The sequence below is a fragment of the Ceratotherium simum genome, chromosome 23 (assembly GCF_057802395.1).
Source record: "Ceratotherium simum simum isolate JZ-2026a chromosome 23, ASM5780239v1, whole genome shotgun sequence".
Taxonomy (NCBI): Eukaryota; Metazoa; Chordata; class Mammalia; order Perissodactyla; family Rhinocerotidae; genus Ceratotherium; species Ceratotherium simum.
This window is the reverse complement of record NC_141922.1, coordinates 12,728,684-12,744,722: the sequence shown is the minus strand read 5'-3', so window position 1 is coordinate 12,744,722 and position 16,039 is coordinate 12,728,684. Positions and strand designations below refer to the sequence as shown.

The following is a 16,039-nucleotide window of genomic DNA, read 5'->3' as shown; positions in this document are numbered from 1 at the left end:
GGACAGGTACCCAAACTGGCTTCATAAAGTGCCTTGAGGAAGAAAGAAACAGCAATACAAAGAATTCCAATAAACCGCAGTTTAAAATGGAGGTAGTAATACATTAGGGAAGAAGATGTAATAGAAATAATAATAATAGCTAACATTTATTGAGCACTAATTCTGCGCCACATCGTTCTAATTACTTATAATCAATGAACTCATTTAATCTGTACACCTACTTATGAATTAGGCACAATTAATAGCTCCATTTTATTTAGACAGGGAAATCCTCACTAGGGATTCAGTGTCATTTGGAATTCAAATCCAGGCAGTCTGGCTCCAAGATCCCACCCTAGCTCAACGAGATAATGACACTCTTAAGTTTATAGACCACTTAGCCTGGTCCAGGCTCTACAAAGCTTTAAACGCATCATCTCATTGAATTCTCACAACACTGAAAGACAGGCACTGTTATTATCCTATTTCACAAACGAGGAGTAAAGTTAAGTATCTTAACAAAAGCCATACACACTAAGTAGCTGAAAGGGCATTTCACTCAGGTTGACTCAGAGGGCTGTGCTCTTTATCTCCCACCTTTAAAATGATCAGCCCACCAAGCATCATCTAAAGAGGCTCCTCCTGGTCCAGAGTCCAGCTAGATTCCCAACCTTTAACAGTGAAACACCAAACCTTCTTAGTGGACTTCTGTGTGATATTATAAGTATTTCCAGTGTTGGCTGATTGAGAAAAAAGTAACTATGAACTTAATGATTGTTATGGTGTTAAACATAAGCATCTGTAGGCATTTGAAAAATTTAAAACTTTAAAAAGTTCGTCTTCAGATTCAAAGATAAACCCACAGACCCCTGTGAGATCTTCATGACCCCCTCTCCTCCCTTCCTCCAAACCCTGACACCCTTCTCTACTCTAACACCCTATGATTGATTCAGTGACAAAGTAAGAAGTTTGTTTCATTCCAAAGAATTATTATTCATGAAACTTTCAAAGACCTAACAACAAGCTAGCATGTAAGGAAAGGCCTGTCATGTACTGGAGAGACCACAGGCTTTAGAGTTTGAAAACTGGTCCGGCTGTTTACAATCTGCATGGCCCTAGGCATGGGATTTAATCTCTCTGAGTCGTAGTTTCTTCATCTGTAAAATGCAATTTCATTCAAAAAGCATTCAAGCAGCACTAACTATATGTCAGGCAATCTGCTAGGTATTGGGAAATCAAAGGTGAGTAAGACATAGTTTCCACCTCCTAAGAACTTCCAGACTAGTGAAAAATGAAGATGGTGACATCTATCTTGTAGGGCTGGCTTGAAGAATGAGTGAAGGGCACGCTCTAAGAGCTCAATAAATGGTAGTCATCTTTCTTTTTTCAACCCATTTTTGAACTGTGTGTGACACTGAGGCTAACACATTCAGGAAGTAAGGGTTTTCGAGAAGCAAAGCTTCTTATACTTCTGAAATTAATTTTTCAGGATTATTACAATAAAGTAATACTTCAACTATAATTCTTATATTTTTTCTTTGATAATTTGTTTTATATTTATTATATACTATAAGGCTTAGAGTAAAAAGAAAGGACAAACAATTCAAAGATATAGAAATCTATTTATAATAGTTTGGTGGCTTGATATAAACTTCTTTATCCTTAAGCTTTGAGGCTGACTAAAATGTTGCCACAGATTTGTCAGAATTGGTATTTTATTTTTTTAATTTTTATTTAATTTTATTTTTTTTCCCCCAAAGCCCCAGTAGATAGTTGTATGTCATAGCTGCACAGCCTTCTAGTTGCTGTATGTGGGACGCGGCCTCATCGTGGCCGGAGAAGCGGTGCGTCGGTGCCCGCCCGGGATCCGAACCCGGGCCGCCAGCAGCGGAGCGCGCACACTTAACCGCTAAGCCACGGGGCCGGCCCTAGAATTGGTATTTTAAAATAAAAGCATGTTATACTGGGCTAAGAACACACTAGATGGTCCATAAATGGAAGCCGCTATCAATATTATTATCGTAATAGCAAATTCAGAGATTCTCACTGATTTTGATTCCCACAGTGCTGCAATACTTTGAATAGTAAATAAAAAACATTTATGTCTTTGAACAGATATGTGAAAAGCAATGAATTTGCAGATGAAATCTTCTAGGGACGGGCTGCAAATCTTGCGGGTGTACAGAGCAACGTATTTCCTTCTACAATAGTAAGCTGGGGAGATGAATGGCCCCTGGAGAGGATCTTACGTGGGTGGTCAAGCCAACGGACCACGCCTCATAAATCTAAATGCACACTTGACCCTCTCCTGAGTCACTCTGACAAGAACAACTTGCGGGCCGGCCCTGTGGCTTAGCGGTTAAGTGTGCGCACTCTGCTACTGGCGGCCTGGGTTCGGATCCTGGGCATGCACCGACGCACCGCTTCTCTGGCCATGCTGAAGCCATGTCCCACATACAGCAACTAGAAGGATGTGCAACTATGACATACAACTACCTACTGCGGCTTTGGGGAAAAAAAGGAGGAGGATTGGCAGTGGATGTTAGCTCAGAGCCGGTGTTCCTCAGCAAAAAAAAACAAAAACAAAAAAAACAACTTGCATACGTGACACCAAGTGGGGCCTTTTAAGCAGGAGGAATTCCCTGGTGTTAAGGAGTCCAAAACAAAGGCCCTCAGTTTTCTGACAACTAAAGCTCTTTTACCCATTTTTTCCAAAGATCACTGAATCCCATATGTTTTCCCAGGAAACTGCTGTTCTTGATTTTCAATCTGATTCTAAGTAATCAATGGTGTTTGCCAAGTCAGGAAAAGCCAGCTAAAACTGGCTACAGAGACCTTTCTACGGGAGCAGGAATGTGACTACAAGTGATGTAACTGGGAGCAAAAAACTGTAGCCTAAAGCCACTGAAATGCGGGGAAAGGAGTAACACAAATCAGTGGAGGGAATCAGAAGTTAGGTGGAAGAACCCATTTTCCCCTGGGCTGCTCTGGGGGCAGGAGAGGTGGACCCACAATTTCCGATGTTAGCAGGGGAGGCTGTCTGTCAAATGATTTCGGTACTGCCAGTGACATCCAATGAAGTAACACTGATAGCCATGACTACTATTAACTGAGTGCCCTCACAGTACGTTATTTCATTTAATCCTCACTATAAACTTTATGAGTTACATACTTTTCTCAATGTCACAAAGTGACTGGCAAAGCTGGAATTCAGACTCAAATCTGACAGATGCCACCGTCCATTTTCATAGCCACTTAACAATGCAGCTGATGTGATGTCTGTTGTTGATTAGAGTCTTAAGAAAGCATATCAACAGCTGGCTTGGCCACAATAATGTGTTTGGCAGGAAACAAAAAGGGAGGGTAGGAGAGAACAGGGCTGTCTGCATTATTTTTATTTTTAACAAATTGTCCAAGGTCATCTAACTACTAGTGAGCAGTGCCTTTGATTCACTTCATCAGCTCCGTGATCTCCCGTCACACTGTGCTGCCTTCCACAGCAGGTTCTTAAGAAAGACAAGTAGACAGAACATGATAAGGCCATTACATAACTTGTCAAATGCTTACTGAGGACTGTCATAGCCAGGCGAATCCCAGGCATGAAGAAGGCAAAGAGTGTTAGGATACAAAGAGCAAATCTTTGACTAAACACTCCCCATCTGTATAAAGTCAGATGGTCAGAAATGTTCACTTTAGTATATTTAACCCAAAGAATACTCCCCAGGAGTGGAGAAGTAATAACTTTTCTTCCCTGGGGTTTTTCTGGTTTTTGTCTCTGCTCACACATACTGCTTAGACCCAACCCAGCTAATAAAATCAGTCCATATCAGACAAGAGTTTGGCTCAGGAAAGCTGACTGAAGAGCAGGCACAATCACATCCAGGCAACTGCTGCCCACATGTTCCATCTACACTTTACAGAGCTGCAGCTGAAACCTCTCTCAAGAGGCCTGTTAATTGAAGAAGGGCTCCATTCTAACTGCTGCAGGCTTTACCGTCTATCGACCACCCTGGATGCCTTTGCAACTTGCCCATAGATAGGTCAACCTTTTAGCTGCCCAAAAATACAGGATATCCAAACCAGAAGAGGCCACACTGAGGTTTTTATCACAGAAGTGCAGGGTTGTCTGCATTGTATTGTTCTTATAAATAAATCACCTCTGGGAGTCACGCCCTGTTCAGGCCATCGAAGAATTCCTGCCTGCAGGTACCGGCATGTGCCTCCCTCACATGCTGACTCCAAAGCACTCCCGATTCAGGGCTATGTCTTCTGATGGCCCAACTTGGGACCCCATGCTGGGGAGGAACTCGGGTTGCAGGTGAGGGAGAGTTCAAGTCTTGGGGTGTGTGGGAGTGTTTAAGAGCAGAGTCTCAACCTGCACTAGATTTGCAGCTGTGCCATTTGCTAGCTGTGTAACTTGGGTAAGTGAAGAACTCGGAGCCCTAGCTCCATCATCTGAAAAATGAAGGTAACATCACCTCTCACTTAGGATTCTTTTAAGGATTAAATATCACAATGCATTACTGTGCTGGTGAAGGCCTGGCAGATGGTAAACATTCAAAAAATGTTAGCCACCATGCTGCTGCTGCTAGGATTGCGTTTGAAAAATCGAAGTTAGATGGTGGGAATCTTCACCCTCATAGAAAGAAAGATAGGGCTAGAATGGACACTGTTGCAGCACCTATAAAATAGGAACAACAGAAGCTACATAAAATAGGTTGTGGATATGTGCTGAGAACAACGAAGCCCTGCCCATGGTGAATACTCAACAAATGTTATCTATTCCCTTAAGTGTTTCCAATCTTGGATCACATGATGAGAAATCTTTATGATACAGCCCCACAAGTATTTGAATCACCAAAATAATGAGCAGAGTGGGTCCCTGCGCAGCCAGCAAACACTGACCATTAAGCACTCATGGAGGTTCTGAGCGTGAAACCCTAGCATTTACCAGTCGTGTGACTTGGAGAAGTTCCCTAACCTCTTTTAATAACAGCAGTTATCTGGTAGGTCGTGGCAACAATCACACATGGCAATATGAGTAAAGCATTTTCTATTACCTGGCCCTTAGTAAGTGCTTACTTAGTATTAACTAATGTTCTTATTACTGTCAGAAGTTCTTCATAGGACTCCTATTTCATAAGGTAACTAGGCATGGAATTAGATATGAGAAGGTCATTTTCCACCTGTGTATCTTTGTTGCCTAGTCCAGCACATGGCCGAGTGGAAGCTTAATAAAAGATTGCTGAATAAATGAATAATTGTTAGACAGCCTCAGTGATAATTACTAATTGATCTAAGTCTGTTAGCAGGATTTCTGATATCAGATGGGTGGCTGGTCACAACTGGCATGATAGTTAAAAAATCTCAGCTGGGGCTGGGCCAGTGGTGTAGCGGTTAACTGTGCACGCTCTGCTTTGGCGGCCCAGGGTTAGCAGGTTCGGATCCCGGGCGCGGACCCGTGCACAGTTCGTCAAGCCGTGCTGCGGCGGCGTCCCATATAAAGTAGAGGAAGATGGGCATGGACTAGTTAGCCCAGGGCCAATCTTCCTCAGCAAAAAGAGGAGGATTGGCAATAGATGTTAGCTCAGGGTTAATCTTCCTCAAAAAAAAAAAAAAAAACACACACCTCAGCTGGGCCGTCTGAAGCAAGCTGAAGACCTCTGAGGAATCACCCTAAAGGTTCTGCCGGGGGAAAGGGACAGAGGTAATGTATGGACCTGCTCAAGGTCCATAAAGGCCAATAATTTTTTTTTTTACTTTTTTTTTTTTTGGTGAGGAAGACTAGCCCTGAGCTAACATCCGTTGCCAATCCTCTTTTTGCTGAGGAAGATTGGCCCTGGGCTAACACACATGCCCATCTTCCTCTACTTTATATGGGGGATGCTACCACAGCATGGCTTGATAAGCGGTGCATAGGTCCCTGCCTGGGATCTGAACCTGCGAACCCCAGGCCACCAAAGTGGAGCACGAACTTAACCACTACGCCAGTGGGCCAGCCCCAAAGGCCAGTGATTTTTAAGATGCACATAATCATCTAGCAGGAAGGGCTCGGCCACAGTTATGTACTGACCACTTTCCGTGTGTCGCGGTCTGTGAAGGGGCAGAAGACAGACGAACAGGACCTGATAAGCGCCCCTGGAGGGCATACAGTCTAGTAAGATAATGGGTCCTTCAGGAAGAGAGGCTGAAGGGAAGGGGCAGATGGACTCATGTCAGACAGACCTGTGTTTCAGTTTCTGACTCTGCCAGCTACTAGCCAAGTCGTGTGCTTCTTTGTGCTTCAGTTTCTTCATCTGTAATATGAAGGTGATAATACCACACGGATTGTAGGGAGGATTAAGTAAAATAAATCTTATGAAGTGTGTGGCATGAAGAAGTACTTAGTAAGTGGTACTTCTTTTCCTCCTCCAAAGAGGGAAATCTAAACATGGCTGTGAATAATGAAAAACTGCCAGTGTAATAAACGCCCATCCCTCATTTCTACTATCCTGTTAACAATTAATTGCTTATCATAACTTGAGACACCACCTGGCACAGGGTACTGAAATTTACCCATGAGCTTTTCCTCCAAGCTGGGATTACTGGGTTCAACTGCATGCACCTTTGTAAAGACTCCTGGTATATTCTGCCATTTCCATTCCCATTTGATACACTTTTCATTATAATCTTTGCATCTTTAAGGATTAAAAAATAATTTCTTGCTAGTTTTAAAAGGGCAAAATAGTAATTACTTATTTTACTGTGCACGTCTTTGACTAACACCAAGATTGAAACTTTTTTGACAAATCTATCAAAATTACAGGACTTTTAGCTGGATATGGGTGATACAAAACATAAAAATAAAAATTCTAGTTAGATTGTAAATATCAACTATAACTATGTGTAACATATGTGTATATTTACTGACAACAATCTGAAGGGAGGGGCCGGCCCAGTGGCTTAGTGGTTAAGTGCGCACACTCCGCTACTGGCGGCCCGGGTTCAGATCCCGGGCGCGCCCCAACGCACTGCTTCTCCGGCCATGCTGAGGCGGCGTCCCACATACAGCAACCAGACGGATGTGCAACTATGGCATACAACTATCTACTAGGGCTTTGGGGAAGGAAAAAAAAAAAAGGAGGATTGGCAATAGATGTTAGCTCAGGGCTGATCTCCCTCAAAAAAAAAAAAAGTCTGAAGGGAAACAGAACACATGTGTTAATAACTTATTATTTTCCACGTTCTATAAAATTGCCTTTATTCTTAAAGAAAGAGGAGTCATAATTGAGGCAATTTTATTATTTTGCTGTTTTATTTATATGTTTTAACCTTTTAACATAATGATGGACTTTTTGAGTAATTTAAATAAATAGTAACAATAAAGAAAATGACTGAACATTTCATTTCCTACATTACTTTTTCACACAAAGAACATCCTTTGTCACCTTTATAATTCAGAGAACTTTAGTTTTTTCAGGAAAACCAATAATATATCCCAAAAGATAAGATTATAAAATAAAAGAATACCTGATTTGGTTTAAGGGAGCAAAACAAAAAATTCTGGTGAAGCCACATAAGGAGGCAGCAGACCACAGGACAAGATAAGACCAAATTCTTTTGTCCTAAACTCTCTGACCCAACTCCATACATTAAACACATTGGGGAAAATCTCAGTGCTGGTTACATGATGTGTTTGCTGACGAGTCCACGCTTCCAGAAGGCATAACAGGCGCCAGACTCACTTAAATTACCAGACACACTTACTGTGGCGTGGGAGATGGTCAGAATCCCATTCTTGACAGCGCACTTCCTTCTCTGCCACACTTTCCGGAGCCTAAAGAGTGAGTCAAACACAACCTGATATGGTATCTGGTTCATGCAATTATACAGTGTTATGTGTAATAATCATTACCAAAAAAAAAAAAACAAAACAACAAACCAAAGAAAACTCAACCCCAAACCAAAAACCAACCAAATCAGAAAATTTTGGTTGCCTTTTATTATCCCAGGTAGAAGGTAATTCAGACTAGTAGGCACGTACAAGGATGTTCATTATAGCACTATTTTGGATAGCGAAAATGGGAAACAATGGAAATCTAATAGCAGGAGAATAAATGCATTATAGTTACATTCATACCACAGAGTATTGTAGGAGTTAAAAAGAATAAAGTAACTAGAGAATGGTGGTCGTCAAATAGACAACAAATAACAAATGTTGGCAAGGATGTGGAGAAAAGGGAACCCTCGTACACTGTTGGTGGGAATGTAAATTAGTGCAATTGCTATGGAAAACAGTATGGATGTTCCTCAAAAAATTAAAAATAGAACTACTATTCCACCCAGTAATACCACTTCTGGGTATTTACCCAAAGAAAACAAAAACACTAATTTGAAAAGATATGTGTACTCCTATGTTTATTGTAGCATCATTTACAATAACCAAGACACAAAAGCAACCCAAGTGTCCATCAGTTCAGTAGATGAATGGATACAGAAGATGTGGTGTGTATATATATATACATATATATATATAGGAATATTACTCAGCCATAAAAAAGAATGAAATCCTCCCATTTATGACAACATGGATGGACCTAAAGGATATTGCGCTAGGTGAGATAAGCCAGACAGAGAAAGAATACTGTATGATTTCACTTACATGTGAAATCTAAAAAACGAAATGAAACAGATGAACAAACAAAAAAGAAAGAGACTCATAGAAACAGAGAACAAACTGGTGGTTGCCAGAGGGGAAGGGGTTAGAGGGGTGGGCGAAATAGGTAAAGGGGATTAAGAGGTACAAACTTTCAGTCATAAAATAAATAAGCCACAGGGATGTAACGTATGGCATAGGGAATATAGACAATATTGTAATAACTTTGTATGATGACAGATGGTTACTAGTCTTACCAGGGTGAGCATCTAGTAATGCAAATAAATGTCAAATCACTAATGCTGTACACCTGAAACGAATACAATATTGTATGGCAACTATACTTCAATTAAAAAAATATAACTATGCATGTGCTGACTTACGTAGATTTCTAAAGCATATTGTTGATTGAAAAGAGCAAGCTGTTTTGAGATAATTCAGGTATGATCTAGTAACATTAAAAAAAAAAAAATCACATGGGGCTGGCCTGGTGGCGCAAGCAGTTAAGAGCATGCTCCGCTTCGGCGGCCCAGGGTTTGCAGGTTCAGATCCCAGGCATGCACCGACGCACCACTTGTCAAGCCATGCTGTGGCGGCATCCCATACAAAGTAGAGGAAGAGGGGCATGGATGTTAGCCCAGGGCCAATCTCCCTCAGCAAAAAGAGGAGGGTTGGCATCGGACCTTAGCTCAGGGCTGATCTTCCTCACACACACAAAACAAACAAACAAACAAAAAACCGCAAAAAACTTCTGACATATAAAACAGCACTCGAAATTTTCCATGGGTATATACATATATGTAGAAACATACAGAGGAGGTTCTGGAAAGAGGCATACCACAGTGACAAAAGTACTCCTCTCTGGGAAGGAGGCCCAGACCTGTATTAGGGGTGGTGCTGAGGAGTTTTTAACCATATCTATGAATCTTTTATAAGAAGGTTGTATGAATCTATTGCTTCTTTAATTAAAAACTAGATTTAAAAAAATTAAGAAAGTAACTCAAGATGTCTGCCATGCAAAGAGTGTGGGTGGGGCAGTCTCAGGATATAGAGAAAGTAGCTCAGGGTCCAGGGCTCAAGGATGGATCATCATTTTTGGTAACTCGTCCATCTCTCCTTTAGGGTTCTTTCAGAGCCAAAATGATGCCTCAGAGCCGCTGTAAGAGAATGGTTCATGATTCATTTAGGAAAGCAAACTGTGGCCAAACCATTCACAAGTAGCTATGAGCGAATATACATTGCGAAAATTTTGAATTGATGTTGCTGAAGGATGGAAAAAGCCAAAGAGAACTAATTTCAACTTGGAGGAGTGTTTTTGTGACGCTCCAGGTACAGGTGAGATGCTGCATGTGGCAGATTCACACAGGTGCAGGCAGGTACAAATGCACTAGCTGGGACCATTTCCATCAGGTAAATGGAAACATGCAGGGAACAGTGACTCTCTAGGCTGGGAGAAGGCTTCTCAGGTCTTCTGTGGCCATGGAAACAAACAAATTAGAGGAGACCACTGTAGCTTCTCCTAGGCATTTAAAATACTATCATCTTGTGTTTCCTTTTCCTTCTTGTATTAGTCCTCTAAGAAATCTGCCACAACAGGAATTTAAACCCATCTCTAAACATAGATAATATTGTCTTCTTGTTTGTGTAACTAGCACTAGAAGCATAGATTTTCCAAAGCATGCTTTACAGAGGGAAATAAGAATTTGACACCATCTGACCAAAAGTAAATTGAACACACTGTGCTCAAAATGCTAGTTTCCTCAGGAGGTAATGAAGAACCACTAATTGATAAACCGTCCTCAACTTACACCTAAATCACCAGATAGGGAATGTCTGATTAAAGATAATATCTGTCAAATGAGGATACATTTGGTTAATGTAACCAACTCTCTGCAAGCAGTTCTGCATCCCATCTTACACTCTCAAGAGCCCAACATGTCCAAGAAAAGTCGAGAGTCTTCTCTTAGTTATTGTTTAGTTCAAACCCTAAAACATTCAACACCACAGGTGAGGTGTTCCCTGTACACATTAAGCCAAAACCAGGGTCACCCTTCTCTATCAACACTTAAAATACCAAATAACCAACCTAACCTACTCAGTCTTGAGGAACCTGTCCTGGCTCAGTTTATTCATTTTACTTATTAAGTCTTTATTCATTAGTTTTTCCTCATACATGTGTATTAAGGAAACACAAAAGAAAACAAAAAACCACATTCTCTTGCATTACTAATAAAACCAAAGAAAGTAACACAAAAGCATTAATCTTTATGGTTAATATAGAGATTGTTCATGTGATGCCTCCAGGTCACCAGGGGAAGGGGACCCATATCAAGTCATCCTCTTGCACAGCTGAGAGCATGGCACCCCATCTCTGTGAATGCTTTGAAAGCTTTTACTCTAGGGACTTCTGCTCAAGTCTGCACAGCTCCTGAATGGACTAAGGATTTTTGCCATCTGTTCTGAGAGCACCACACACAATCAGCACAAAAGGAACTTCCTACCAGAAAGTGGCCTGGTACAACTAAATGAGGACCAACTTTGATGCTCAATTACTTGGGCTTCAATCCCAGCACCATCACCCACGAGCTACGTGACTTTGCTCGTGTTACTGACCCCTTGGAGACTCACTTTCCTTATCTGTATCGTGAAGATGATAATGCCCACCTTCTAGGACTATTTTGAGAAAATATAGGTAAAGCAATTGCTCCTTTGCCTCTCAATAAATGCTTTTGGGCTATAAAGTTTTATTATTATTTAAAAAATTTTTAAATTGATTTTCCAATTGTATAAAAATCCTCTAAGTAACAAGGAGCATTCAAAAACTAGGGTTGGAAATTACTAATGCAAACGACCCTGAGGAGAAAATCACACGACACATCAGCATTGATCATTAGCAAACGACTCTGTCTGCACGTATAAGCATTCCAGTTTTTTCCTCCTCCATAGAAAGCAACCACAAGCAGTTCTGGGTTATCATTATTCATCTTTGCTTTCTGTGCAATTATTAGAAGGTTGGACCACCCGATTTCCAACCTCCTTTCCAACTCTAAGATATAATAGCTGTTCCCTTATCTCCTCCCAACAGACTGTGGCAAGGTGAGGGTGAGCACCATATCTCGTTCACCTTTTACCTTTAGCATCTAGCAGATTGCCTCAGACACTAGAGCGCTTAATAAATGTGTGTGGAATGAGTGCATGAAGGAAGAACAGACCTAAAGAACGGAAGAGTCAAGTACGTGAGTTTATGCCAGTTTATGCCTTGCAAATCCCAAGGGTGGTCAACAGCAGCGGAGCCCCCTTTGAAATACGAAGGGGCGATACGCTGGCACTAAGTCAGAAGACCAGGTAAAATCTGGGCTCTTATACTTACTGGCTATATGATCTTAGTCAAATTACTTAATCTCTCTGGATGAGTTGCCTTGTCTGTAGAAGGTGTCAAATGAGCTGAATGAGAGGTACCTGGCAGTGTCTGGCAGGCACACAGCAGATGCTCACAAGATGGTACTATCCTTGAACGTTTTAGGGTTTGAACTAAACAATAACTAAGAGAAGACTCTCGACTTTTCTTGGACATGTTGATATTAATCACTTCACTTAGAAACAGGCACTTCTAATTTTAAGAAAATCATTGTGGCTTTAGGTGAGTATTGTTAACAATATGACTGCTACTTCTGCTTCAAAAGATAGGTAACAGGACACCGTTGCCTACAACAGAACATAAATTAACTTTCCTTTTGATGGAACAATAACAGGTCACCACGTTTCTAAGAGGTGCCTGTCCCACAGGTGGTCAGGAAAACAATGGATGCTGAGCCTGAGGCTTTCCAGCATGTTAACTGTGGAATTAATAATTCATGTACACTAGATATCATGCAGTTTGGGCTACAATTTGATCACTGTGTCACTTAAAAACAGCCCAGGTTAAAGCTGTGCTTTTGGTAACTCGCATTTCTTGTCTTCTTTTACTTTTTGTAGGACTCAATTAATGGCCAGCAAACATTCAGTGACCCTACGAAGAGTCGGGTGCTGCGCTATGTGCTAGGGATGCTTTTCTTTCTTTACACTCCACATCAGCAATCCTGCTGGCCCTACCTTCATTATCTAGAATCTGATCACTTCTTACCCCTCTACGGCTGTTCCCTCTGCCCCCCATCATCTTCATCTGGGTTCTGCAGCAGCCTCCTACCCAGTCTCTCTGCTGCTGCTCTTACACCCCACACAGTCATTCTTAGCATGGTAGCCAGAGCAAACCCCTCAAAACAAGTTGGATTATGGCATTCCTCTGCTTAAAATTCTCCACGACTCCTCATCTCACTCAATGGCTTATGGTTTGGCACCCTGCTCCCTGCCCCGCCCCCCACCTGACCTTGTCTCCTCTGACTGCTCTCACTCTACTCCAGCCAGGCCAAACTCCTGAGTGTCATCACAGTGGGAGGCATGCTCCTGGCCATTCTCTCCTCCCTCAGGTCTCTATATAGATCATTCTCTCACTTCCTTCAGGTCTTTGCTCAAACATCATCTCACTCAAGTCTCCCCTGACCACCCTGTATGACAGCAAGAACCACCCTACCCGCCCTGTACCCCTTGCCTTGCTTTATCTTTCTCCACAGCGCTTGTTACCATCTGACCTCCCATATATTTCCTTCTTTACTGTCTCCTCCTTAGAACATAAGCTCTACAAGGATAAGGCCTTTCTCTTGTTCAATGCTATATCCCCAGTGTCTACAACAGTGCCTGACATATAGTAAGACTCTCAAAAGACATCTATTGAATGCATAAGTAAATGATGAGCAAAACTGACAGTGATCTCACAAATTTATAGGAGAAATAGTTGCAATTTTAACAAATAAATTAAAACAGAACAAAAAAATGCACGCATCCTAGATATAGCCAAGGAGCACGTATCCACAAGCAATCAGAAAACAAGAAGCTTTCTTTTAAAAAAGGATGACAATTAGCAAAGTGAATAATCAAGATTCTACTTATACACTTATTGTGAAGCAGAACCATTTGTTCAAGCAACAGAAAGAAGGCCAGTGTGTCAGGGCCAGAGGAGAAAAACAGCACAAGATGAGGCTGGAGAGAGGCAGGGGCAAGATCCTGCAAGCAATGGGAAGCCACTGAGCGTCTCAAGCATGGGAAGGACCTGAAGCGTTTTGTTTTTAAAAAGCTCCTCTGAGTGCTGTGTGGAGAAGGGGAAGAGTGAGTGACAGAGACACCAGTTAGGAGGCTACTAAAACAGTCCAGGACAGATGATGGTGGCTCATCCCAGAGCGGGACTGCACAGATGGCAAGAAATGTACTATTTCTTGTTAGAAATGGAAGGGTTTGTTGTTAAACTGCCTGTGATGTAAGAGGAAAGAGAGAGTCAAGGTTGACTCTCAAGGTTGGGGTTTGGGCAGCCAGGTGGCCACCCTAGGAGAGAAAACTGCAATGAATCAAGGCAGAGAGGTGGGCGAGTGTGAAGTCAGCAAGCCATTTGCCTGCTTCATGTTCCACTCGGTTCTCGTCTTCCTACAATTGCATGTTACAAGTTCCAGGAGCCATTTAGGGACCCCACAACAATTACTGCTTCTTTTAAAGATAGCAGGTTATATCTCAGACTTACCTGAGGAAAACCAGGTGCTAATGGTCTGGAGCTAGTGCATTAGAAAACTTTTAAGTGTGTTTTCCTATTTGAGAGGTTGAGAAAAGTTCCCAGGTTATTGACACCCAGTAAGCATGCTAAGCGCACCCAAGAACACGAGGCTGGCCTGTACGTACCCATCACTTTTCTTCAGCAGGTACCCCTTCTTCTCGCTGCCATACTCCTTATTGCCCTGGAGCTGATGCATGCTGTACCCTCCCTGCCGGCTCTGGGAATCCTAGAAAACAGAAACCACAGATTAAACAAACGCTGGCACAATTCTCAAATCCTTGACTCTACTGCCATTGAGCCTTTGCCTGTTGGTCTTGGACTAAGAAAATTATGAAACTTTAAGACTGTCAGGTCCCTGCCTTTATTTTTGAGGAGGAAGCTGGGCAGGTAAAGGATAGCTAGAGTCACAAGCAAGTCCCAGGCAGAGTGGGAGCCCAGGGACCACCTCCCCTATTTCTAGTTCAGAACCCAGCTCCTCTTCAAACACACGGCAGTGACAGACTATTCTATGACTCAAACCAGTTTACACTGGCAGCAGAGGCAAACATGGGAAGGGCTGGAAAGCGGAAGTGGACCACAAACCAAGTTCATGCAACCTGGATGTGTTCTTCCCTAAGGGACGCCTTTCTCTTGCCACATATTCTGCTAAAATCCCCACGATAAAAAGTACACCTTCTGAGTGAGTTATTAAGGATTGTTATAAAATTCTTGTTTTGTAACTAACTAGTGCTCTGTAAAAATATACCTATAACCATGCTTTTAATTAAAAAAGATGATTCTATGGCAGTGAAAAGTGTATGATGTGGTGAAAGAGTGACAAGGGCTAACAGAACAACACAGATGCAAATAAGCCGGATGTAATGTTAGCACTCTGCGGATACCCCCATCGTTTCTACAGAAGGCACAACCAGACACAACCATTGCACTGCGAAAATGTAAGAAATAAATGAAGAACGTTGGACCGTCGAATGAGAACATGGGGCTTTAGACACAGAAGAAGGACAATGCATTCTCACAAAAAGTATTGACTTACTCTCCTAGACTTCGATCAGGAAGGGCAAAAGCAACAGAGAAAAAGGCAGAGAACATTTGAAAATATAGTTAATTTCATTCTTATCGCTCTTAATTTAAGCACTTTTTATAATACACAGAGAAAACATCATTGTAAAGATAATTAACACCGGAACATACACACACACACACATATCTTTGAAATCATGATAAACTTGGAGTGACAGGACAATAAAATATCTTTATATTTATCAAGTTTTATTTCAGGTCATTTGAATGAGAACAGGAAAAAAAGCTGAATGGGAGAACATGAGGTACACATTTCACCAAGCTAAAATGGCTGACAGACCTCGAAGTGTGTGTATAGAGAACCAATGTTTCAGTGAAACCCAAAGTGAATCACTTAGAAAATCTAAAAAGAGTCACAAATTGTAGGATTTTTTGTTTTTGTTTGTTTGTCTTCCAAGTGAAGAGACCTTAATAGAAATATCCAGTTCATAAGCAACCCCTGAAATGTGATGGTGACTCGGGAGGCACCTAAATTAGCCATTATTTACTGATGGCTTGTGTACAGCATGCCTCTAAGGTCAGGACGGTCTCTTTCTGGCATTCAGGATCCTTCTGGACCAAACAGTGCGTGCTCAGTGGATGCAAATGAACGTTAATCATAGTTGAAGGAACATCTCGAGGACAACGCACCTTTGTAAGGCTATTCTACACGTGATGAGTTCTGTGCTCAAAACCGTGTCCTGAACCCCTCCTAAAAGCCAGGTACT

The 16,039-nt window shown here is 41.8% G+C and overlaps 1 protein-coding gene across 3 annotated transcripts in view; it reads right to left on the bottom strand.

Annotated features, from left to right (window-relative positions):
- The window catches only part of ASAP1 (ArfGAP with SH3 domain, ankyrin repeat and PH domain 1), a 352,794-nt gene that overhangs the window by 68,141 nt on the left and 268,614 nt on the right, over positions 1–16,039 (bottom strand). For all 3 annotated transcript variants that reach the window (XM_087447447.1, XM_087447446.1, XM_087447448.1), the window contains 2 exons: positions 14,378–14,478; positions 7,726–7,795 (listed from right to left, as the gene is read on the bottom strand). In XM_087447447.1, coding sequence (XP_087303573.1) covers positions 7,726–7,795; positions 14,378–14,478 — 171 coding nt within the window. The remainder of the gene's footprint in view (positions 1–7,725; positions 7,796–14,377; positions 14,479–16,039) is intronic.